The sequence below is a fragment of the Eumetopias jubatus genome, unplaced genomic scaffold (assembly GCF_037043125.1).
Source record: "Eumetopias jubatus isolate StellerSeaLion01/CBP00866 unplaced genomic scaffold, mEumJub1_p1.0 scaffold_5, whole genome shotgun sequence".
Classification (NCBI taxonomy): domain Eukaryota; kingdom Metazoa; phylum Chordata; class Mammalia; order Carnivora; family Otariidae; genus Eumetopias; species Eumetopias jubatus.
The window spans coordinates 127,539,682-127,565,712 of record NW_028274811.1 but is presented as its reverse complement, the minus strand read 5'-3'; the positions used below and the strand labels follow the sequence as shown (position 1 = coordinate 127,565,712).

Here is a 26,031-nt window from a genome sequence, read left to right as displayed (position 1 = left end):
TTCGTTGACTCACAAAGTCCCTGGTCAGGGCACACAGCTCAAGATGGGATGCTACCGGATCAGAAAAGCTCAATTTTTGCTTCGATATTGGCTGGACTCGCCATTTTGTAGGACTTACATATCAATCCATGAATGTTTGTTTAAAGAAAAGTGAATGTTTACAAACTTCCACTCTCTCCAGGACCTGAGCCAAATTCAGTGTCAGCAAGGACACCTCTTCATCATCCTGGGGTAAGCAGGGTCAGTTTTCCGGATGTTGCAGCAGGAACTCATGCCTCCAAGTTTCCCATCATTACTAAGCCCATTTCCCTGAAGGGCCTTAGGTTTTATGCATCTAGTCTTCTCACTTTGACAGCGAGGAAATCCAGGCCAGAGAGGGGCACTACCTTAGCCAAGTCACACAGCAGGTGTTGGCAAAGCTGGGCTTTGATTCTAGGTTTTCAGTCCTAGTCTGGGATTAGTGGTTTCCAAACTGTTGAAGACTTCTCTAAACTCATTGCTTGGACAACCGGACCGATTTAGCAGTTAGCCAATGGATGACTATTGCTTATTTCTACTCCCCTAGGTCACACCCCCCCCAGGAAGGAGACAAACGCAGGAAGAGACCCTCCACTTCTGAGACACCCAGCTCTTCATCCCCCTCCTGCTCTCTGACTGCTTCTCAGGCTCCTTTACAGGCTCTTCTACTGCCCTTCTTTTGGCTCATTGCTTAGTTCACTCTCAATCACAGTCAGATTTGGGAAAATCATCTATATGCTGCTGACTCTCAAGTCTATAACTCATTCCAAATCTCTCCTAGAGTACAAGTCGTGCACTCAAATCTCTCGATAGGCACCTTCTAAATGGTAGCACAAGAGCCCCCAAGTCAGCATCCCCAAAGTGCCCCCGCCCCCAGTTATTAACCTGCTATTCTTCCTGCTTCCTCTTAGTTGAAGCACCAACAGCTTAGTGGTCTAATCTAGAAACACCAGGGTCCTCCTGTTGGTCTTCTCTCCCTCCACATCCTGCATCCCCATCTGTCCTCATGTGCTGCGAAGTCTCCCTCCCCTCCTCCATTTTTACTCCCAGCTGCCCGAGCTGAAACCCTCATCATTCCATGCCTGAGTTTATGCTCACATCATCTCATAACTGTCCTCCTTTCTTCCTTGTTCTTAAATCCATCCTCCATGCTGTTGCCAGGGTGATCTGGCCAAGACCAAAGTCTACCCACATCATGACCCAGGGCTCAAAACCCTTCAAAGTCTGACCTCCAGGAAGCTCTCCCTTCATCTGCAACCTCACAGTGTATGCTCCGGCAACATTCAAAAGGCTGATATTACCTTCCTCCCACACCCTACATGCCATATACCAGGCTCTTTTACCTTTCTTTTTTTTTTTTTTGTAATATTTTCTTTATTTTAGAGAAAGAGAGACAGTGGGGAGAGGGGCAGAAGGGGAGGGAGAGAGAAAGGGAGAGAATCTCAAGCAGACTCCCTGCTGCGCACAGAGTCCGATGCGAGGCTCCATTTCATGACCCTGAGATCGTGACTTGAGCCGAAAGCAAGAGTCGGACGCTCAACCGACTGAGCCACCCAGACGCCCCTTCACCTTGCTTTCTTCAAGCTGCTCCTTTACCTAGAATGTCTTTCTTCCCACTTCTACCCCTTCAATCTATTCAGCGTCCATTCTTTAAGACCCAATCTGAGCATTTCCAACCTCATTCTGGATTAGGTTCCCGCCAGTTTATCTTGTGCCCACCTGGCTCACAGCACTTGCTGCTCTGGGTTAAAATGATCAAACTGTATGCCTGTTTCCTCCTTAGCTCTTTCAGATCAAGGACTGAGGTTTATTCCCCTACTCATCTCAGGCACTGCCCAGAGCCTGGCTCACAGCAGGTATACACCCCACATTGAGGCTACACACCACCACCCCCAACAAGGAATGGAGAAAAGGTGGAGACTACATCCCCTGTGCTGGACAAAAGAGCTGCCCCCACGGGGACAAGGTTTTGTGGTGAGTCAGTGACGAAGCAAGATCTCCTGCGGATTAGAGAAGTGGAAGGCAAGGGGTCAGAAGCGTAAGAACGGAGCAACGAGCATCTGTAATAATAATTCTGGTGCCTGTAGGAGGAACCGCTGGGAGGCAGGTCCACATGGATCGCTCGTGTTTCTTCACATCATCTGAGCAAAGGCACTGACAGCTTTTGTCTCTTTCCAAGGATGTTGTGTAGAAACAGACTTGGAGTACAGAGTCAGTGTTCCCCTCCAGAGAAGAGGACAGATATCTTAGCTGTCCGGGGCAGGGGGCGGGGAGGCTAATGGCTCCCTCAGGGGCACAAGCTGACAGGTGTGCTCACAAGCACTTCGGAAGGGCTGATGTTTCCTTGTGTTGGGATTCCTCAGCCGAGATCAAGCCCACAACGTGCCCAGCATCCACCGGGGCTGTTCCCGTCACCCCGGTAAGGGGACAAGAGGGGCAGCTGCAGACATGAAGCTCGAGCCGTGTGTTGTGCTGTGAGGAAGAAAATCCTCTTTCCCTGCCCGGAAGCCTCATGTCTTCTGCCAGCATTGAGTCCAGGGACGCATGGCCGGAGAGCAGGTGAGCTCGCAGGGAGAACAAAATCTGAGACCCTTCATAGCTCGTGACGGTGATGAGGACGAGAAGGGAGAACAGAGACCCCAGGCAGGAGAGCAAGGTCGAGGCTGAACCGTCTACACACACGGGCCGGGTCTGCGAGGCTGTCCAGGTAAGCTAGCGGCAGGACGACTGGCAGAGGGAGTGAAGGAGAGGGAAAGGAGCTGAGAAGTAGATGGCAACAAAGGGGATTATTCTTCCCACATTCCATCATTCCTGCAAGAGCAATTCTGGAATAACCTGGGGGCTAGTCACTGAAGAGAAAAAAAAAAATGTTAGGGCCTGAAGGCTCCCCTCAAAATCTTCCCTACTGCTTTTGTCATTTTTTGTTTTTTGTTTTTTGTTTTTTACAAGGCAAGTGCACAATGAGCTAAGTTGCTGATCATTTGTGGCTGGGCACCCTGCCCCTGTGTAGAACTTCCACGCACCATATGTGGCACTTAGCACAAGTTCAGTGACAGGGTCATCAGGATACCTTACTACTTTTCTACTAAATGTCATGACTCTGCCAAGAGGTTTTAAGTGAGCACAATTTTTCTGTGCCCTCTTGGCCTCTTAATCTCCAAGTCTCATAAAAGGTTAGTCCAGGAAACACTCGTTTATTTTCTTGCATGCCCTTGATCACAGAAGCCTCGAGAAGCATTAATTAGCTCTGCTTCAGTACCACATGCCCTGAGCATGCCCGAGTTGCAAAAGAACTTTAGGGAGGTCATGCTGGCTCACCGAATGTGGGGAGACTTGGACTACACATGTTCTATAAAGCACCCTCATAATCATTTGAGCTTATCAAGACAAACCCCCATCCACACTGATTTCGCCCCCCGCAAAAACAGCTTTCCCTTTTTGTTCTTTCACTGTTTTTTTCTCACCTCATTTTCTCAGGTGAGTTCAATTCACTCCCCACTTCCCCTTCCCTACTCATTTGGGTACATGACACCAAAGGATGGGAAGAAGACCTCAAGGAAATCAGCAACAGCTCACAGAAGCAGCCCCAAATGGGAGACAGGAAATGATTTTGCAAAATGTGGCTTTTGCTATAAATTGTTCTCTCTGGGTAAGCTCCCTTTATAATGAAAAAAAAAATCTTGTATCGATTTCCTTGGGAATTGTTAGTAGCAGCTTGGGATTCAATGCATAACCTGATTATTCTCTGCCAACCAGGCTTAGGTTCCTAGGAAGAAAAGAAATTGGACAGAGAAGAGAAAATAGTACAAAGTTTTACATGAAAACTAAAGAATAACTCATCTATCAGAGGAAAAGATTCTTTTTTTTTTCTTTAAAGATTTTATTTATTCACTTCAGAGAGAGAGAGAGAGAGAGAGAGCTAGCGCACAAGCAGTGAGGAGATGCAGAGGCAGAGGGAGAAGCAGACCCCCTGAGGAGCAGGGAGCCCGATGCGGAGCTTGATTCCAGGACCCTGGGATCATGACCTGACCCAAAGGCAGATGCTTAACCAACTGAGCCACCCAGGTGCCCTATCAGAGGGAAAGATTCTTGATTTAAAAAAGTGATGAGTGTACAAATTGTTTGCCAATATTTTTGACACTTATCCTGAAAAAGCTACAATCATATGGGTTATTACAGACCTAAACACCTAGAGGGCAGGAGAAATCATCCCCCCGAGTTCCCAAAACTAACAGGTTTTTTAACTCCAGAGTCTTGCAAAAGGGAACCCAACATTAAATCACTCCCAGACCAAGAGGGAAATTCATTTTCTGTGCAAACAGTCACCATCTTCCTGCCTATCCGCCCTCCGGGGGATAGGACACCCGCAGGCTCCACCCCAGACGGCACATCCGGCCTCATCCTAACTCACTCCCAGCCCTGTTTTTTCTGTATCCTATTCTTAAAAGAAGTCTCCAACTTAGGATCCTAATCTCGTCCTTCCTATTTTCTATTTTCCTTCAACAATTCTGCACAATTCTGTGCAATGAGCATACCAGCAACAAATTTACAAGGTTGTGGTAGGACCTTAGAGATGATGATAAGTAACATTTACCCCCTGGTTTCTATGAGCCAGATACTACGCTAACTAATGCAGGAATTCACATGTCTGATTCTCACGGCAACCCTAGGAAGTAGATATGATTATCCCCATTTTACAAAAGGAAGAAACGGAGGCACAAACAGGTCAAAAAACTTACCAAATTTCCTATAGCTTGAAAGGGGAGGGACTAATGATACATCTGGAACTCTCCCTGATGTCAACTGCTCACAAGAGTTGGAAAGAGGAGAGTAATCTTATCCTTAACCTCTGACCCAAAAGGGGAACAGGGAGGCCATCGAATGAAATGGTCTAAAGCGGAAAGGGCTTGAGGCCAAGTCTGTGTCCAAGTCTTTGAGGGAGAATGAAATGTTCAAAGGACAGGTTTAGGGTCAAAGCAGGAAAATGAGAGCTTGATTCAGGGCTGGAGGGAGGCAGGATAGGAATGAGAGAGCACACTGCCTCATATCTGAAGCTACTCTTTGATTTCGTGGCCCATGATGTCTCAGTATGACTGACATGTCTTTCCAGTGCATGGTTTTGGGTACCTCAGTTTCCGCTGGTCTGAAATATGACCACCTCATCTTTGAGGAAGCCTCCAGGATGCTCCAAATTGAGTATCATGTCCAATTATCCCGGTTTATTCTCAAAACATAATGAAAATCCATAGTGGTTTTTACATAGCAGTGACTGACAAACAAAAACTGTACTTTATGTATTAAGCAGAAAGTCTCTTGGACCCACCACAGGAAATGAAGTCCAAAATGATGTCAGCTGTCAGATGTCAGAAAGTCTCTTGGACCCACCACAGGAAATGAAGTCCAAAATGATGTCAGCTGTCAGATGTGATTAGAATAAGAAAGATGGGGGTTGTAGAAAGGCATTATGGATGCGGCCTACCTCAGCATTCCCACCTCATGTCACTTTCCACGGAGCCCTAGAACTCTCTCTCTAGTGCCTTTCTCTCCATTTCATCCCTCAGTTTGGAACCACCCAGAGGCTCCCCTAGAATTAGATCCATATCCCCTTATTTGGACTCTATCCCTTTACAAGGCTTGTCATGACCATGGCCACTGCCAACCCTCACCTTCGCCCTCTGACTGCTGACTTCACATGCTCACTCTTTCCCTTATCTATTATGTACCAATAGGGCTAGGTGGGGAGCAACACCAGACCCAGCCTCTGTCTTTAAGTCTTGGATACTAATGAAGGGAAGTGCATCAAACAAACAGATGTTAAATTACAACTGTGATATGTGCTATGAAGGAGAAATGCACAGCACTGTGAAAGCATATGAAAGAATCTTGCTGGGCATGAAGGTCAGGGAAGGCTTCCCCAGTGAACTGACCCTTGAGCCGATATCTGAAGGATTAAGGGGTCAACTGAGTGAAGACAAGAAGGAAGACAGTCTGGGCAACAAGACCAGTGGCAGGAGACACCATGAGGAGAAGGCTGCTGCTCTATCCCAAAGGCAAGAGGGGCATGGTAAGAGGTGAGAGAGGGAATTAGAAAAGCACTAGATGGCTTTAAACCACGGGTGGGGGTCGGAGAATGGGTGCCAGGAGGGAGGGTATGATGGGATTACCATCTGGCTGCAATGAGAAAACGAGATTGAAAGGCATCCAGGTAGACAAAAGTAAACACAACTGTAGCCCAAGAAAGAGAGGACTCTATCTTGAATTTAAGCGACAGAAATGCAGATGGTCAGACAAAATTGGCAACACCTACCGATGGACTGGATACGAGGGGTGGGAGAGGGAGGTGCTCTGGATGTCTTTGGATCTCTGGCTTCCTCCTCTGGAAGGGTGATGATGTCAGCACAGAGACCAGGAGGGCAACAAGACCAGGTGTGCATGGAGAGGGGCAGATGGGGACCCCCGATTCTCTCTCCTGCCTCCTGCAGAGTCCACTGTCTCTGTGCATGGCAAGGTTACTCAGCCTCCCGTCTGGGGGTTCATTATCAGTGATGTGTCCTCAGGTGTAAGATGCTAGTTTACATGCTCAAGCTGACTGTGCAGCTTCCTCTACCTGGAATGTCCTTCCTCACTAGTTAATTCCTTCTCATCCTCTAAAACCCAGCTTAGCCTTCCCTAGCCTGGGGCTCTTTTACTTTTTTTTATACTCAGGACAACTCAGTTTGAAATTTTCTATTTTGTGCTTTTGCACATCAGACTCTAAACATCTCAGAATCAGGAAATGAGACTTATATTCATATTTGTATCCTCAGAGGCCAACATAGTGTTTGATATACAGTTAATATACAAAAATTGCATTCTCTTTTGATTTACAGATGGCAAAAAAAACAGTGTGTGCAGCAATGATGTCACTTCTTCAGAGTTACCTTCTGGATGAGTGCAAAGTGAGACTAGAACTTGCTCAAAGGAGGAGTCCCTCCCAATACCTCACACTGTACTTTCTGTCTCTGGCTGCTACCCTCATGTCAGTTAAGGCTGGGATCATTGTCACTCATTGTGGTCAGGGCTGCTCATTAGTCAAAGATGTGAAGAATAGCTTGAGTCATGATCTGGCAATCAAGAAAATGAGAATTGCAAATTGTAACTCTTTGATGAGACAGCAATTCTATTGTCAAATTATGGACCTTGTATCACATGGAGGGAGATTCTATAAAAGTCTAAGATATTTGGCAAGTAAAAGGAAGGAAGCCATGTTTTTTGTTTTGTTTGGTTTTGTTTTTTAGCAAATCATTTGCATCTCTGCTCTTGCAAAATGAGAACAGGAAGAAGAAAAACAATATTATTGTGATGGAGTCAGAGAGGTAGGTGTCAATCAAATTCTTTCAAAGGATTCTGTTGAGGTTGCTTTTAGGCAACCAACTTGGATGATAGAAACATACGTAAGGTAGAAGAACCCACAGCGACACCCTCCCCGCCAAATACAGACAGGCCTATTAGGCGACCCACCTCAAAATACCCATAAGCCCTAGCTGACCAATGGGTCAACTGACACCCAGACACCAAAAAAGGAAAACTCCATATGTTCCCATTCGTCCTCACCTTCCTCCTTAACTACAGCCTCCACACTGCCTCCCGGCAGACAGCCTTTCCCCAGCTGTCCTGCCTGCTGCTCCCTGGCAGTGGGTTCAGTAGACTTCTATCCCTTTTGCTCTGTCTCAAGTCAATTCTTCCACCGCCCACGCTGCTGGCCTCCATCCAATTGAGTCACCCCACCTTTGGTGGCCTCCCCATCTGATCAGGAGACTTCCACAGTCTCCAAGGGCCATTGTTTCCTAGGGATGGAGAGATGTGGAGTTTTAAGGGGCCTGATCCATGGAAGGCACACTTTGAGGTCTGACTAGCACTACCATAGGGACTGCAGAGGGGAAAGTTTCTCCTTGGCTTTTTGTTTGTTTGTTTGTTTGAAAACCCTAAACTTCTACACATTTTGCAGTTATGCATGCATGTAAGAGAGATGATTATACAATGGTGGATATTTGTCTTCCAAAGTATCAAAGTATAACTTTTACAGAGCTAAAAACATAATTTTCATACAAATATATAGTGAGCATGTTAGGGATGTATTTAACTCATTAATAAGAAGATAGACAAGATGTCCAAGCTGGTTCAAAGGCAGATACAGGAAAGTGATGCCACTTTAGCTGGTGAAACTATAAAGAAGAATGCCAGAATCAGATCGCTAAATTAGATACAAAATTAGTCAACAGACCAATAAAACCGCAACCTTCAGAGCTCTCTGCTAGATACAAATTATCTTCACCTCTTCTGGACAAAAATCATTTATTTGTACCCTGTCAGTTTTCTGCATCTTAATACCTAACTCTACTGTGTCTAGGACCTACTCAATAAGCACTTAAAAATCAGGCAAAATTGCATTCCCATAGAGTCAGATAGGTCATGTTAGACATTGAAAAGATACAGAGCTTTTGTGTTGCTTGGTTTCTAAGTTTTAGAAAACTTTTCATAACAAAAGGTTCACAGGAAGGAAAAATAATACATCCATCAGTATTCCAAGATACCCAAAGTATGCCTTGAGTGATTCGTTAAGTGGGGAATGGTAGGGGAGAGAAAAAGGAAAATGGATCCAGGCTCCAGATATGATTGTTTTTCAGTCTTCTGATTGTGGAGGCCAGAAAACAGTAAATCCTGCCTCGAGCCTTTTGACCTCAGGTGTCTTGCAGAGGGAGACTTGAATGAGGCCATTCTTCACATATTTCAGCTGCTAGGTAAGGTGAGTAGTTTACAAAGGCATTTCACCAGGTTGGCTGGTTCATTCCTTCACTGAATGTTACTTCATTCATTCATGTCCCAGGCACTGTGTTACGTGCTGGGGATACAGCCAAGAATAAAGAAGGAATTCACATTGTGATGGTGGCTAAGAGAAGAGTAAACAGGCAAGAGAAGAGTAAACAAATATACAGAAAAGCAATGAGCTGTGAGAGAAGTACCAATAAAGGAAGTAAAGCTTATTCTGTGATGGAGAACAGCAAGTGGGGTTGGCTTCGAGTCAGCTGGTCACTGACACTTGTCTGGAGAGGCAGCATTTAAACAGAGATCTGACAGGTGCCAGAGAATGTGCCAACCATCAGTAGAGCCACGGAAGGGGTATTTCGGGCATCGGCAACCATAAGTTGCACAAGCCATGAGGCTGAAAAGGGCCATGCGTGTTCCAGAACCTACCTGAAGTCCAGGGAGTTCGAGGTGGGAAACAAGGCAGAGAGAAACATAAGGAAAGACCGGAAAGGGGGATGGAGGCATGATCATGAAGGTCTCGGCAGGGCACGGTAAAAATTTTTTATTTTGTTCTAAAAACAACAGAAAGCTATTTAACAGTTTTGTGCAGTGGAGCAACTCAATTTTCATTTAAGATTACCAGTCTAACTGCTACATGGAGAAAGGATTATGGAGGGCAAGTCTTAAAACAGGAAGACCATTTGGGAGTTCCCTGGAGTAAGATTACAATAAGGCCTAAGGCAACATAATGACTGTAGAGATGATGGACAGTGGGTGGTCTTGAGATGATCTTGAAGGTAGCATTGTGGGCCTTGCTGTTGAATGTGGACAATAAGAGGAGGAGGATTCAAGAATGACTCCTAGGCTTCTGCATGGTTAGCAAGACGGGTACCACAGAGGGCTGGAGCACGGGGGCAGGCAGAACTGAGATGATCCGGGCTGGGAGAAATCAAGAATGCCACGGTGGACTTACTGAGTTTGCACGTTTGGGTGGGCTCTGACACATTCAGGGTGAAATGGCAAGGAGGCGTCAGGACATGAGTCTAGAGTGCAAGGAAGCGGTCTGGGTTTGAAGAAGAAACTGAGTCTCAGCATGTAGAAGACATGTAAGTTTCTGCGAACAGATGACATTTCCAAGGGCAAAAGTACAGAGAGACAAGACAGCCCTGAGTTGAGGGGTATGTATTAATTAATTAATATGCAAGAGGTAAATAAACAGGATAAAGTGTTCAACATTTCCATGTCCCTTTTAACTTTTACTGAAACCATGCAACCATTTTCTGATTTAGTCTTTTTCACCGTGGAACATTCTAAGTCACTACTGTAAATCCGATTTGTGTGTTACTAGACTAAATGACTGCCAGGTGATTCCAATGATGTCTATCTCAGAAATGTTCTCCATCTCCCACTTGACAGCACAAAATTCCCAAGAAAATAATACAGAAATATCATTTTCCTTCTCAATAGGTTTCTAAACACCTTCCTGGTGCTCCCTTTCTTGTCCATCAGGAGCTGTCCTGTCAAGGAGGTAGGGAGTGTAAGAATACAGGTCAGAGGAGTGGAGAGAAACTACCCCTTACCTCTTCTTCTTCAAGTAGAATGAGCCGAACCACAACAATGTGAATTGCATTGCCAATGCTTGGGTTGTGGAACAACCCAGTGACCTAGAGTCGGAAATGGAAAACCATTAGCTCACATGAATAGGTAACGGACAAATGCCGGAGGAGGGGGGAAATAGCATGGTGATGCACTCAAAATAAATGTCATCTTAGAGGTCAGGAATTCTGGGGAGAGTACAACGAAGAGTGAGAGACTCCCTGGCCAATCCACATTATGATACCCAAAGGCAACCTTTCCACGGTGACTGGCTGGCTGTCTGCTTGAGGGACTGGTGCCTTTCTTCTCTTTGACCCTTGCCCTGACCCAGGGTCTTTCTCTCTTTTATTATCAGTTCCGGAGGCAAATACTTTTCCCCATCTCGACGGGACTAACACTCTCTCTGGGGAGGCAGAAACATCAAGAATGAGAAAGGGAAGTCTGGAATCAGGGGTCATTAACTTTATTCCAGTTCTAACTACCTTCAGGAAATCATGTTCTAGTACTTTGCCTCAGTTTACTTATCTGTGCACTAATATAAATTGGTGAGATAAACTCATACTAAAAGGACTGAGTCACTTGAGAAATACCTAGTAGAAAATACGTGATAAATTCCAAATTCCCCTAGGATACACATTTTTAAGAGACAGACTAATTGGTCCTGAATTTCCAACCTTCCTCACTTAGGCAGGGAGTAGATTCATATATACATGTGAAAAGAACAAAAAAGGTCTCTCTTATTTTTGGAGAGTGACGCCTATTCCCCAGCTGCCTCTCCCCACCCCACAGTCTGACTTACCATGTTCATGATGGTGAGGATATAGGACTCCACGCTGTCGCTCCCATGATACTCAATCATCTTCGTGTCAGCCACCACCAGCGTCTCCACCCATCGCTCTTTGCTGATGGAACGCCGAGACAGGCCTCTGCTGGGCCAGTGGTTCCTCTCCCACTTCTCTCGCTGTTGCTCCAGCTTCTGGGAGGTGGCAAGACCGTCTAAACATTAAACAGAAGACATGGGGCTAACGCTGTGTATCTCTCATATACTACTCACCTATGTTTTAAAGATTCAAGGCCATAAGTTTAATTTATGTTTAACAGTGTAGGAACGCGATGTTCTTTTTTTTTTTTTTTATTTGACAGAGAGAGAGAGAGAGAGCACAAGCAGACAGAGTGGCAGGCAGAGGAGGAGGGAGAAGCAGGCTTCCCGCAGAGCAGGGAGGCTGACTCGGGGCTCGATCCCAGGGCCCCGGGATCATGACCTGAACCGAAGGCAGAAGCTTAACTGACTGAGCCACCCAGGCGCCCCAGAAATACAACGTTCTTATATATATGTGTCTGAAATGGAAGAAGGGACCAATCTGAATGATTATGACCAAGATAACTGAAATCTGCCTCTTACAGGGACTCAAAGTACTTCTTTGAAATAATTACTACCTATTTCATTAAATAGGCCCCTCACTATTAAGAAGATGTTATAATCAAAACTGGGAACTTTTTCCTTTCCTCCCCCTCCTCTAAACTATTCAGTGCCTACTATATGCCAAGCAGTGTACAGGGTTTTAAAACACCGAGTTGTTTATCCTCATGAACATTTGAGGGACGTACTTCTATCTCTGTTTTGCACATGTGAAAATTAATGTTCAAAATACCTGGTTCAATAATTTCCCCAAAGTCACACAGCCCATAAGGTCCAGAAGATCCAGGGTTTTCTATGCCCTGGAGTCATGTGTTTTTCATATACACCACATTGTCTCCCGCCGAGTAAACATGCATACAACTGGAGAACATGTAAGCTGGAAAAGCTGCATACACCTCTAGAAGGTATGAAGGTAGAGTGGATACACTAATTTGCTCTGTAACCCTTTCCGCTGCCTCAGTTTCACTGTCTACGTGAAGTCAGAACACGCTGAGGACTAGTTACCAAAAAAAATAAATAAATAAAATAAAAGAGAGAGAGACATAATCATAAGTCTATAATTTCAAATTCATTTATTATGAGCTTTACTTGAAAATAATAAAGCCGTACTTTGGTAAAATAACCAGGATTTTGTTAGCCTTGCAGGGAAGTCTTGTGAAGGTTTGCAGATGAGGAGATGGTTAGCCCCTCATCTGTCTGTGGGAGAACAACCTTCTACTTTCCTTCTCCACCTGCTTTACATGGATAAGTATGCCTTCCCTCAGAAATCTCCGGAGATGTTTTCAATGTGTTCTAACTCTGCACCCCACTTTTCCCCCCCGTCTGTCACCCTCTTTTCAAAGCTCATGGGAACGATTCAGACTATGTTTCCAAATCTCTCTGTGCAAACCAGGGAGCAAGCCACACTTGAGCCCACATGAGGCGTGTGTTCTGGAAGGGGTGTTAGCAGACCAGGCCAAGGAGAGGAATCCTGTCAACCCGCTTAGGTGTGATTTCCTTCTCTCAATCCCTCCCGTCCGTGCGGTGTGGGGGCGGACCTCCTCCAAGCGGCAGGGATCCTCAGTGCTCTCCCTGAGCCCCCTCCCTTGGCCATGTAGGCTCATCACCCACCCCCGCTTACAGAGGCTTTGGCCGGCTCCCTGCAGTTGGCACAGAGGGTGCGACAGCCCGTCCATAAAAGCAGGACCCCCCCCCCCGCAGGCTGCAGCTGTGGGCGCCGCTCCACTCAGGCCTCAGGTGCCTACAGGTAGGAGCTGGTGGGAGGCTGGCTGGGGGGACGCTGCTAGGATAAAGTCCTTTCTTATCTCACGGCTTTGCCTTTACCCACTGCCCTCCACCTTTTATCTCAATATCGGTCAGCAGAGTTTAAAGGAAAAAAACCAAAGATACCTTTAAAGCCCATCAAGTTATTTCCATTTTTCCAGCAAACAGTCAGGCAAGTTCTCAGTAAACAAAAGGGCAGGTAGGAGGAAATGTGGAAACGAGAATGCAGTCTGGTGAAGACATGTCAACCGAAGATTTCCAACAAGACCTACGCTAAGCACTTGCTAAAGGCCAGATTCTCGTGCTAATGAAAACGTCATCGGGTTTCAAATAATTCCCAAGGTAGGGATGTCTGTTGTATTACGGACAGCGCCAGAAGCTTTGCAGCCGCGGTGGGATTCACTCCGGGCCCTGATGGGACCGAGCAGGAAAAGATGATCGTACATACGTAGGCCGACTTTGTCAGGCTCTCTTGACGTCATCCCAGACTTAACAGAAGAAACGCTTCTGTTCAAAAAATTTTAGGCTGTACAAGAAGTCAGCCCCACGCATTTATCTCCAAAGGCCTGGTGACAAAGCCAGACAGTTCCTCAGGAGCAGGTGAGATGCCAACAATTCTAGAAAGCTCCCCCGACCCTGTCACCCCTCCCAACACACACAGGCTGTCTTAGTCCGCTCAGGCTGCCGTAACAAAATACCATAGCTTAAACAAGAGAAATCTATTTTCTCACACAGTCCCTGAAGCTGTAAGTCCAAGATCAGATGGCAGCAAGTGCAAGCTCTGGCAAGGAGCTAGCAGGAGAACTGGCTCTCTTCCTGGCTGCAGATGGCCACCCTCCCACTATCTGTGAACATGGTTTTTCCTCACTGTGTGCACGTGGACAGATCTCTCTCTCATCCTCTTCTATGGCCACTCATCCTGTTGAATTAGGACCCCACCCTTATGACCTCATTTAACCTTAGTTACCTCCCCAAAGCCCTATGTCCATATACAGTCACACAGGGAGTTAGGGTCTCCACAGAGGAAATTTGGGAGGACACAACTCCGTCCATAGACCACGCCACGCACACTGTTCAGAGATGCCTCTTCTGGGCTGGGACAGCTTCTGGGCAGGCCTCACACTGAGAGCTTCCCACACTGCTGTAACTCCCTGCTCTTCAGGGGGCTTCCAGTGAGGCTGTGAGCACAGAAGGGCGTCTCCTGTAGCTTTGTCCCGAGGGCCTAACGCCATGTCTGGCGAACAGTGGCACCCAATAAAGGCTTGGTGCGTGGGTGAAGGAAAAACTGAAGATGAATCAGACACAATTTAGGAATCGCAAATATAGGAAAACAGCAAGAGCTCTCTACTTTTCCCTTTGGGATGACTCGTTTCAATTCAAGAATTCTCCACACTGAGACTGTGAAGTGTTTGTTTTAGGGGGCGAAATCTAGCTACGTGGGCAGTTTACATCAGGACAATTTCCAGTCCTGACCCAGGGCGGACTCTTTCCAGGCCTGAAGCTAGGGAAGGGCAGCTCTCGTGCTAACAGAGCTGAGGGCCTATGGATCTCTGCAAAATACAAACGATAGACTCCCTTTTCCCTTCCGCAAACCCCACATGCTTTAGGCAGCTCTTCACAGAGCTCTCTCTCATTTAGAGCTTTCCGGGGTAGCAGAGCCTTTACCTGCGGCCCATCTCTCAGCCTTCCGGTGGGGCCAGGTCATCTGCAGACAGGCAGGAAGCATGGCTGGAGCCAGGTGCTCGGAGGAGGCTCAAGGATGACCAGGGAACAAGGCAAGCGAACAAAGAGGGGAGAAGACCCAGGAAATGATACCTGGACTTTAAGGGATGTTTTCAGCGTGCCAGGAGCTTCTGGCACGGGCAATGAAGTCATGTCTCCACTGAGGTACGTGCTCAAGGCTCTGCCTCCATCCCTAACTCAGCTGTTCCCTCACCTCGATTCTCTTCCACTGCCTCGTGCACAGATTTCTCATGGAGAGGGGGGATGTCTGCCTGGCCTATAAAGCGTTACTTACCACTAACTGCAAACTGGCCATTAACGGCACCTACCGCCAGATTTGAGGCCCAGCTGCCCCCACGAAGATCCTCTCAGGTTAATCTTCTCCAGGCCACACCCTACAGCTTCTAGACAAATGAGACCCAGGGCCCTGACTCCCCCCTTCCCGCCACCAGCATGGGTGAGGTTCCCGAAACAACACCTCAACAGCGACACGATCACTGACTGCCACCGCCTAACAAGAGCCTGGCTTGTGAGAAGCACTTTTTTATTTGATCCTTTACTAGTTAGTTCTCAATAACTTTGTAAGTCTTATTATTGCCATTTTAAAGTAAGAAACAGGAAATTCAGAGAGGTCACAAAATTTGTTTAAACTCTCTAAGCCAATAAGCAGCAGCCCTGCATTTAAAACAAAAAATTGGGTTTTTTTAAGATGTATTTGAGACAGAGAGAGCCACATGCACGCACACAGGAAAGGGATGGAGGGAGACGGAGAAGGAGAATCCCAAGCAGGCTCCACACTGAGTGCAGAGTCCCCCACAGGGCTCAGTCCTAGGACCTTGAGATCAGTACGTGAGCTGGAATCAAGTCAGATGCTTAACCGACTGAGCCACCCAGGTGCCCCAGCAGACCAGCATTTTAGGTGAATCGGTCTGAATGTCATTTAGATTGGTGGGTGTGAAGATGGAGGTGGGGGTCCTGAGAAACTTCTGGCTGGAAACTGCAATGTGGGGAGTAGAAAGGATTAGCTCAAGATGGTCATCCTAGGGGAAAAGGTGGACCAGACACCAGCTGACCCCAAAGCTCCAAGTCCCTACCAGTCCTTAGCAAAGCTCGAAGGAAATTTGTGTAGGAGAAGCTCAATAGGTAATATGTCACTTTTTGCTACTGGCTTTCTGGAAACAATGTCTCACTTCTCTTGTACAATCCAGACGTAACATACTGAGAGAAGATGTCCTGGACCCAGATGTGGTGGCTGGAGAAATGGCACCAGGAAAAAGGAAGAACATTTTAAGTCTGATAGGACCTAGAAAGCTTCTATTCAGGCCCATCGTTGACAACTGTTCACTCCCCGACCCCATGGGCCTGGCCTGAACCACTTCTGTACTGGGCCACTTATAGGTCCCATGACCTTGGAGCAGTGATCTCATCACCTCCCCGACCCTCAACCCCGCCCCCCCCGCCACGTAATGAGGAAAGTGAACTGGACTCCTACTTTTAAAATGTATTTTAGGGGCATCTCTCTGCCTCAGTCGGTAGGGCATGCAACTCTTGATCTCAGGGCCGTGAGTTGGAGCCCCATGTTGGGTATAGAGATTACTTAAAAAAAATAAAATAAAATAAAAAAATAAAAATGTATTTTAGTAACAGAACCCTTTCTTCAGACAAAGATTATGCAAAAAGCAAGGGAAAGAAAGAATCCCAAGGCACGTGTGGCAGATGGCACAGAAAGGGAGTCCACATGGCAGAGCTGAACCACCCGATGACACTATCTCTAAGGGTCCTTTCAGCTCTCGGTGTTGTTCCAGTTGAGCAAACACACCTTCCACTGCCCACACAGTGGGCACACACTTACGACCAGACCCCCTTCCTGGGAGAACACTGTTGCCTTTCCCAACCGAGCTGAATGTCAGTACTGGTGCTCATATTCAGCGGCAAAGATAATTAAGCTGCCGGAGGTGTCCGTCTCTTCGGATCAGCTTTGGGTAGATCTGAAAGGCCTCAGCCAGGAAGCTCATTTTCAGTAAAAAGAAGTCTACTTTATTCACTATGAACCAAAACTATTTTTGTCCTTAGGTAATAGACTATCCATTTCTCAAAACTGGCCACTGCTAAAGTGAAGATGTAGGTCTTCAAGGACAAACAAGTGAAGCAACAGGAGTCTAAGTGTTAATAAGCAGGAGATGTCAAAAACAAGTACTCCCCAGATTTAGGGCTGTGGACAAAAAGTATAAGTACCTGAAAAAATCAAATGATATATGCTTCCTAAAGGCTGACTGGTCCTGGCTGACAATGCCCTCACTTCATTAAGAACATGTCAAAAAGGAGAAAGGAAATGACGAATCATTTTGGAAATGTGAAACCTCCCAAAATAAACAACATAATTAAATCAAGTGCAGGTGAAAGGGAGTTTTTTTTTTTTAAGCGCTCCAGAGAGCCAATAATCAGAATGAGAATTGATAAAACAATATGATCCATTATTATCTTATTTTAAATTGTCAATTTCATTCATTGCTAACACTCACAATGACAAGCAATTCCACTGATTTGAGATCTAATCCCACGCACTTTCTTTCCCTTCCTCATCCTCTGACAGAAATACATGGTACTGGCACAAAAACAGACATATAGACCAATGGAACAGAATGGAGAGCCCAGATATGGACCCTCAACTCTATGGTCAAATAATCTTCAACAAAGCAAGAGAAAATATGCAATGGAAAAAAGACAGTCTCTTCAATAAATCGTGCTGGGAAAACTGGACAGCTATATGCAGAAGAATGAAACTCGACCATTCTTTAACACTATACACAAAGATAAACTCAAAATGGATGAAAGACCTCAATGTGAGACAGGAATGCATCAAAATCCTAGAGGAGAACATAGACAGTAACCTCCTCAACATCAGCCACATCAAGATATATCTCCAAAGGCAAGTGAAACAAAAGCAAAAATGAACTTTTGGGACTTCATCAAGATAAAAAGCTTCTGCACAGCAAAGCAAACAGTCAACAAAACAAAGAGGCAACCCACGAACATAGTACGTGTTCAAGTCAAAAAATGGGCAGAAGTCATGAACAAACACTTCTCAAAAGAAGACATACAAATGGCTAACAGACACATGAAAAAAAATGGTCATCATCATTAGCCATCAGGGAAATTCAAATCAAAACCACATTGAGATACCACCTTACACCAGTTAGAACGGCAAAAATTGACAAGGCAAGAAACAACAAATGTTGGAGAGGTTGTGGAAAAAGGCGAACCCTCTTACACTGTTGGTGGGAATACAAGTTGGTACAGCCACTCTGAAAAACAGTGTGGAGTTGCCTCAAAAAATTAAAAATAGAGCTACCCTATGACCCAGCAATTGCACTACTCGGTATTTACCCCAAAGACACAGATGTAGTGAAAAGAAGGGCCATATGCACCCCGATGTTCATAGCAGCAATGTCCACAACAGCCAAACTGTGGAAAGAGCTGAGATGCCCTTCAACAGATGAATGGATAAAGAAGATGTGGTCCATACATACAATGGAATATTACTCAGCCATCAGAAAGGATGAATACCCAACTTTTACATCAACATGGATGGGACTGGAGGAGATGATGCTAAGTGAAATAAGTCAAGCAGAGAAAGTCAATTATCATATGGTTTCACTTATTTGTGGAACATGAGGAACAGCATGGAGGACATTAGGAGAAAGAAGGGAAAAATGAAGGGGGGGGAATCGGAGGGAGAGACGAACCATGAGAGACTATGGACTCCGAGAAACAAACCGAAGGTTCTAGAGGGGAGGGCGGTGGGGGGATGGGTCAGCCCGGTGATGGGTATTAAGGAGGGCACGTACTGCACGGAGCACTGGGTGTTATACGAAAACAATGAAACATGGAACACTACATCAAAAACTAATGATGTGTTATATGGTGACTAACATAACATAATAAAATTAAATTAAATTAAAAAAAAAAAAGAAAGAAACGTGCTGATGCGTTTCTCACAATGAAGACCAGTGTGGAAGAGGCAGCTAGGGACAGAAGAGGAGGACAAAACCAAAAATTTAAATAATCAACCAAGTAGAATAATGAGTCCCAGCAAGCTGAAACGTTGATAGAACTCTAATGACAGCCTTTCCTTAGCTTAGTAAGGAAATGGTGAATAACCAAGGGACTTTCACACTTCGTTAAGGCATCATGAAAGGCATTTTATACATAGCCTCTAGGTCCTCGGTGGTGAGCTCTCCATTTCTGAAGGTGTTCAGAAAGAGTTTATTCCTGCAGAGTTACATTTTCAAGTAGAATATAGAATTCCACCAGTTTGTAAATAACTAGCTACACTGCAATCTAAGCAGGGAATTTAGTACACTTTTCCCAAGCTCTCTTGACCTTGGGACTTGTTGCTTTCAGAGCTCTCGTTAATACCTAGTGTTCCATGGCACATTACTTAGGAAATACAGCTTTTAAGGATTCCTAGCTCAGGAAGAAGTCAGATTAAATGAGTGCTGAAGCTTCTTCAGATGATAAGGATCTGTCAATCTAAGATGATCTGTAGAAATGAAGGGAAAGGCTGCCTTTTCCAGGAGCTACAGAGTGGGAACAGAAACGCAGGGTACCTATTTATTCAAGTAGCTTATGTTCTCTTTCTAGGGTTCTCTCTGGTCTCAATGAAGGTGTACATCTCGATGGACCCGAAAGACATATGACTTAAGTAGAACGACTGAAAAAGTAGGAGAGACAGGAGGGGGCTCTTGAAGAATGGAGCCCTTTCATCTGTGGGGAGATGGATGATAGGCCAGTATGGGACCATGTTACCAATTACTTAGGGCTGATCGTGGGCTTCAGCAGGACCTTCCAAGAAAAGGCCCACTCTGGAACTCCTGATCTACCTATCCTGGCAGTACTTTAAAGATGATCAAATCCTACAAACATAGTACGTGTTCAATAAATATGAGCCCAACCACTTAGCAGGTTTTTCTTAAAGCTCACGAGGACATACAGCCAACTGTTGTCCCAAGGAGGAGAAATGAATCCGTGTTATCCAAATAGATCGAGGCCATTCTAAGGTAGTGGGCAACCTAAGGTGGGGACCCTCTCAGCTCAGTGTCCCTTTCCCATCTGTCTACACTCCTGCTCTGTGGTTTGTATCCAACCCTAAAAGTGTCATTTCAAATACTGAACATGTCTAAGGCAATTTGTGCCTGCCTTTATGATAACTGTGTCAGACAGCCAGTTCTCCCAAAATTGGCTCTTCCTTCTTGATTTTTCTGCTGGGCATATGGCCTCCTAGAATCAAGAATAAATTTCCCAGCCTCCCTTGCAGCTCAATTCTAACCAATGGGACACTTGGGGAAGCACCATGTGTAACTTCTAGAACTTAAAAGGAAGGCACAGGGACTTCTTTTCCTGTTCTTCCTTCCTGGCCCTGAATGTGGATGGTCTGGATAAGAATGTGGAAGCCAGACATCAAAGAAGATAGAACAGGATAGAAGACAGGCAACAGGAGTCTGAGTTCCTAATGATTGTGGAGGACGACCCCAACCTTGGACATTTTATTTCCAAATTTTATTTATGGGAGAGATAAATAAAAGTCTATTTTTCAACTAGAATGGAAGAGGGCTATTTTGTCTGTTTTGTTCATCCTTCTATCCCCAGCACCTAGAAGAGTTCCTTGCACCCAAAAACAATATTTCAAATCAATACATCTTACTTAGAGTTTTCTGTCACACATAAACATATCATCCTGAAGGATACGATGAGTTAATCACTCCTTCCATGTCCATGAGCTTTATCTCGGCTCATCCATAACCCTCGAGGGGTGGGTCCCTTTCCTCTCCAAGTGGTAGCATCTGATTCCTCTCCTCGGATCAGCAAGTTGATTAAGTGTAAATAAACAGAGGGTTCTCTTTTAACACCTCCACTGTGTAAATAGCAGGACGAAGACTGACCACCCCAAATGGCTTCTAGAAACAGCATGTTCAGAAAGGCTACATGCCCACTTGTGTTCTGTGGAACACAATGCCATGAGTCCTGTGTATGATCTTCTTAACATATCACCCACACACAGACTCAAAACCCAGAGTTCAGAGCTCCAGGGAAGCCATCATCTTTGTCTCTAGCATTTGGTGAACCTCTGCTGTCTGCATTCCCATCTTTCCCCCCGCCCCTTTGTTTTTTTGTTGTGTTGTGTTGTGTTGTGTTGTGTTTTTAACCTCTCAGAGCTCTGCTTATGTTCATGTCCACTCCACTATCTATATTTAAAGAAAAGGGCTATTTTTTTAAAGCTTTTTGTCCAGAATTTTAAAGTTTCCCATATTGGAAGTGAGGGTTGAAGGTTTCTTGTCTACCATATTTGTGTGTTGTTTTTCACAGTGAAACTCAGCCCTACTATATTTACAAAATAGTGTATTCAATTTACAAAAATGTTTTTTGTAAAAGTAGGAAATGCTACAGAGTGTTGAGTTGCACCATGTGTTATAAGAATCTGTTTCCTAGGGGCACGTGGGTGGCTCAGTCTTTAAGTGTCTGCCTTCAGCTCAGGTCATGGTCCCAGGGTCCTGGGATTGAGCCCCGCATCGGGCTCCCTGCTCAGTGGGAAGCCTGCTTCTCCCTCTCCCACTCCCCCTGCTTGTGTTCCCTCTCTCGCTGTGTCTCTCTGTCAAATAAACAAATAAAATCTTTAAAAAAGAATCTGTTCCCTAAAGAGTCTAAAGTCACTGAAGGCACTGAATACAGCGTTTTTTCTTAGCCCTCTGGGATATCACACACTTGACAAAGTAATTCAAGGCATAGGGAACTCAGGAAACATAAATTATAATCATAGGGGACATGATATCCGCTGCAATCATGGACCGCTTTGTTCTTGTGACAAGTGCCAAGAAGAGAGATTGCAATTTGCTCTTTTCTAGTAAAGGTCAGGATATTATCATTGTTATGAACCAAAGGCAGGATTTTAACTATTCTCAAATGTAGCAAATAAACGGATTTGCCACTTAATTCTCTTAGCTCAAAGCTCTATGTTTCATTTAATCTTTTGCCTGGGTCATCCTGCTGGTCTGGACAGCGCCCCCCTGAGGGGGAAGCCTTTCTTTACAAGGGAGGACTGATCAGTGTCTCAGTCATCTGTGTAACTCAACACTCAGCATTGAGCCGGGTGTCTTCTGACATGGGATAAGTGTCTGCTGAATGGGTATATGGATTCCTTCACTTAATATTTATTTGTGGGACTGGAGTGTCATATAGAGCATTAAATAAAACAAAAAAAAAGTATTCGAATTCTAGTGAGTCTAATCTGATCTTCATCATTCATGCATTCCAACTTCTGTATTTTTCTCAACATATTTAGCCACTTCCAACCCCCAGCCCCCAAAGCAGAATGCTAAAAACAAATGTGCATATATCGAAATCTGGCAAGTTTTGTTTCCTAAAGGAAACATTATTCTGGAGGAAAGTGCTCTCTTGCCTCTAACAGATGAGGGAAACCACTAAGTAAAAAGGCATTCCCATTTCAGCTCTCAAATTTCTTGGAAGTTCATTACAGAAAGTGGAATTTGGGGTAATTTTTTTCTTTTATCTGCTTTATTGTGTTTTCTATGTTACTTTTATAGTTGGAAAAATAAACTTTAAAAATGTGACGAAGGCCCTTTACTTTCATTTTCTTCACAATTTATAATTTAATAGCATTTTTCCGAGTATTTTCTCCAATTCTCTCGTTAATGTTTGTCCTTTCAACCAAGTAGCCAGAGGCTATTCTCCCCAACCATCTACAATGCTTCCCTAGCCACAGCCACCCCACAGTAAATGAAATAATTATTAAGAAATAGCTGATGTAATGCATCTATTCATTCACTTTCTGGTTCTCCAAAGGAAGACAAAGAGACCAGGGTGGGGGGGAAATACAAAATTAAGGAGGAAAAAAAGGAATTATTCCTTTTATGTAAGCAGCCAGCCGTTCTTCTAGGAAAGTATGTGGTGGCAAAGAGCTTTCAAAATAGGAACCAGCATTTCCGTTAAGGAACTAAAGATACATGAAGTACAAAGGGAGACCCTGAACTTAGCCAGCTAAACACTCTTTCCGGGGCACTGGAAAGAACACTATGGTCCAGGGAAGCGCAGCACAGTCTGGAGCCCACCAACCACATGTGGCTGGAGCGCACCAACCACATGTGGTGCTAGTGTGCCTGAAATGTACTGTACGTGTCAAGTGTACCCTGGATTTCTTTTTCTGTTTTATCTGAAGTCAAGTTCGTTAACATACAGTGTATTATTAGTTTCAGAGGTAGAATTTAGGGATTCATCAGTTGCATACAACACCCAGTGCTCATTCTATCATGTGCCCTCCTTAATGCCCATCACCCAATTACCCCATCCCCCCACCCACCTCCCCTCCAGCAACCCACAGTTTGTTCCCTAGAGTTGAGAGTCTCTTATGGTTTGTCTCGTCTGATTTTATCTTATTTTTCCTTCCCTTCCCCTATGTTCATCAGTTTTGTTTCTTAAATTCCACATATGAGTGAAATCATATGGTATTTGTCTTTCTCTGACTGACTTATTTCACTTAGCATAATACTCTCTACTTCCATCCACGTCATTTCAAATGGCAAGATTTCATTCTTTTTGATGGCTGAGTAACATTCCATTGCATATATATACCACTTCTTCTTTATCCATTCATCTGTTGATGGACAGGTGGGCTCCTTCCATATTTGGCTATTGTGGACATTGCTGCTATAAACATTGGGGTGCACGTGCCCCTTCGAATAACTATGCTTGTATCCTTTGGATAAATACCCAGTAATGCAATGGCTGGGTCATAGGGTAGCTCTATTTTCAACTGTTTGAGGAACCTCCAAACTGTTTTCCAGAGTGGCTGCACCAGCTTGCATTCCCACCAACAGTGTAGGAGGGTTCCCCTTTCTCCGCATCCCTGCCAACATCTGTCGTTTTTTGTATTGTTCATTTTAGCCATTCTGACCAGTGTGAGGTGGTATCTCATTGTGGTTTTGATTTAATACCCTCTGGATTTCAGAGATTTAGTATTAAAAAAAGAATGTAAACTATCACATTAACAATTTACATTGATTATGTGTTGAAATAATATTCTGGGCTAAGGATATTATTAAATAATAAATAATATTTTGGGCTAAGGAAATTATTAATATTAACTTCACCTGTTTCATTTTTTTTCTTGGCTGCTACAAAATTGAGAATTACATGTATTGTGCATTAGATTTTTATTGCACAGAACTTATTTAGAGCTCCAGACACTCGGTTATTAATCCAGGGTCTCCTAATTATTTGTCTAAAGTCTGCCTCACAGAATTGCTGTAAGGAAGGAGTACATTACAATGTGGAGGGAGCATCAAGCACATACCTGCCACATACCAGAGTCATAATCAGTGTTATTTTGTTTTCCTTCATCTTATTTGCAACTAAAGATATGATGTTTATAATAGGTTAAAACCTTAGTTCCTCTTGTTTTCAGTTAATGTTTATGTAATTTCGCTGATTGGGGAGAGCCATGATTTTAACCAGCCTGGCTGCCTCATCCCTGCCCTCACCTGATAAAAATATCTTGGTTCCTCATGCACTAAAGCAAAACGACAAGGAAGCATCATTCAGAAGCAAGTAATTTTACCTATTTTTTTTTCCATATTTTAAAGGAGAGAGAGAGATCAGATAGTTCTGACACTTAGATTTAGTCTAAAAGTGACTTCCTGGGGTGTCTGGGTGGCACAGTCAGTTCAGGGTCTGACTCTTGGTTTTGGCTCAGGTGGTGATCTCAGGGTAGTGAGATGGAGCCCCACGTCGGGCTCTGTACTCAGCAGAGTCTATCTGGGTTTCTCTCTCTCCCTCTGCCCCTCGCACTCATGCTCTCTCTTTTTAAAATAAAAAAATAAATCTTCCAAAAAAATAAAAAGTGACTTCCTGTCCTTTGACAGGCGAGCAGATAAACAAAATGTGGTGTATATACCTACGTACAATGGAATGTTAGTCAGCATCCTGACACCTGCTACAACATCAATGAAACTTGAGAATGTTATGCTAAGTGGAATAACCAGTCACCAGAGGACAAAGACTATATGATTACAAGTACATGAGGCACCTGGAGTAGTCAAATTCATACAGAAAGATAACAGGATGGTGGTTGCCAAGGGCTGCCTGGGGAGGGAGAATATAGGAGTTATTGCTTGACTGATATAGAGTTTTAGTTTAGAAAGATGAAAACAGTTCTGGAGATGGATGGGTAGGGGTGAGGGCGCACAACAAGGTGAATGCACATGAGGCCACTGAAATGCACCCTTAAAATAATGAAAATGGACCATTCTATTTTATATCGATTTTACAATTAAAAAACTAATTTTAAAAAAGGTAACTTCCATGGTAGATGGTGGATGTTGAAGAGAACACAGATCCCCTCAACCTCTCACACTTCCTATCACCACGTCAAACAGTCCCAGAGTGACCTTTAGGTCCCTAAAGAGACTCACTCACCAATCACTATTTCACAACCACTGAAGTGTGCTTAATTATTAAGGCATTAACATTTTAACAAGTAGAGCTGCCAAAGTAAGATTTTTCTAAATAAACTCACATTTTAATTAGCCAGAAATTCCATTTTCCAACACATTATAGTGAAACGGAGTTTGGCAATAACATAGGTTAAAAGTTTTCCCTGACCCTTTCCAGGACTCTTGCCTGCAGCCCGGCTGGTCCTGCCCTCTGTGACTTGCTCCCCCGTCCCAGGGCTACAATCTATTCACCAATGCAAGACAAGCTGGTCTTGACTGAACCTTTATGCCTCTGCCCTCTTGAGTCTAGAGTTTTCTAGGCGGCTCTTTTTGGCTTAATGCGGACAACCTGAGATGTGTCCTCCTCCATAGATCCACTTGCTTTGTTGGACTGTTTCAAGCATATGATTTTTCCTCTCTAATCCTCCACCTAATTCCTTGTTTGCCCAAGAAGGCGACTCTGTCAGCATCTACCAAATGTAACTCTTCTCTCGGATGTTGTTTTGGGCCTCCTGGCTTTAGAAAGAGAAACTCTAGAGTTTTCTCTTCTCAAAAATGGGGTAGTAAATTCAGTATGTATACAGATCTTCCTTGACATATAATGGGGTTATGTCCCAATAAACCCATTGTCAGTTGCAAATATCATTAAGTCAAAAATATATTTAGTCCACCTAACCTACCAAACATCATAACTTAGCCTAGCCTACCTTAAGCATGCTC

The 26,031-nt window shown here is 44.5% G+C and overlaps 1 protein-coding gene across 2 annotated transcripts in view; it reads right to left on the bottom strand.

Moving 5' to 3' along the window:
- ADAMTS12 (ADAM metallopeptidase with thrombospondin type 1 motif 12) overlaps nt 1–26,031 on the bottom strand; it is a 297,496-nt gene that overhangs the window by 115,779 nt on the left and 155,686 nt on the right. For both annotated transcript variants that reach the window (XM_028098089.2, XM_088023716.1), the window contains exons 4-5: nt 11,201–11,397; nt 10,386–10,469 (exon numbers count right to left, since the gene is read on the bottom strand). In XM_028098089.2, coding sequence (XP_027953890.1) covers nt 10,386–10,469; nt 11,201–11,397 — 281 coding nt within the window. The remainder of the gene's footprint in view (nt 1–10,385; nt 10,470–11,200; nt 11,398–26,031) is intronic.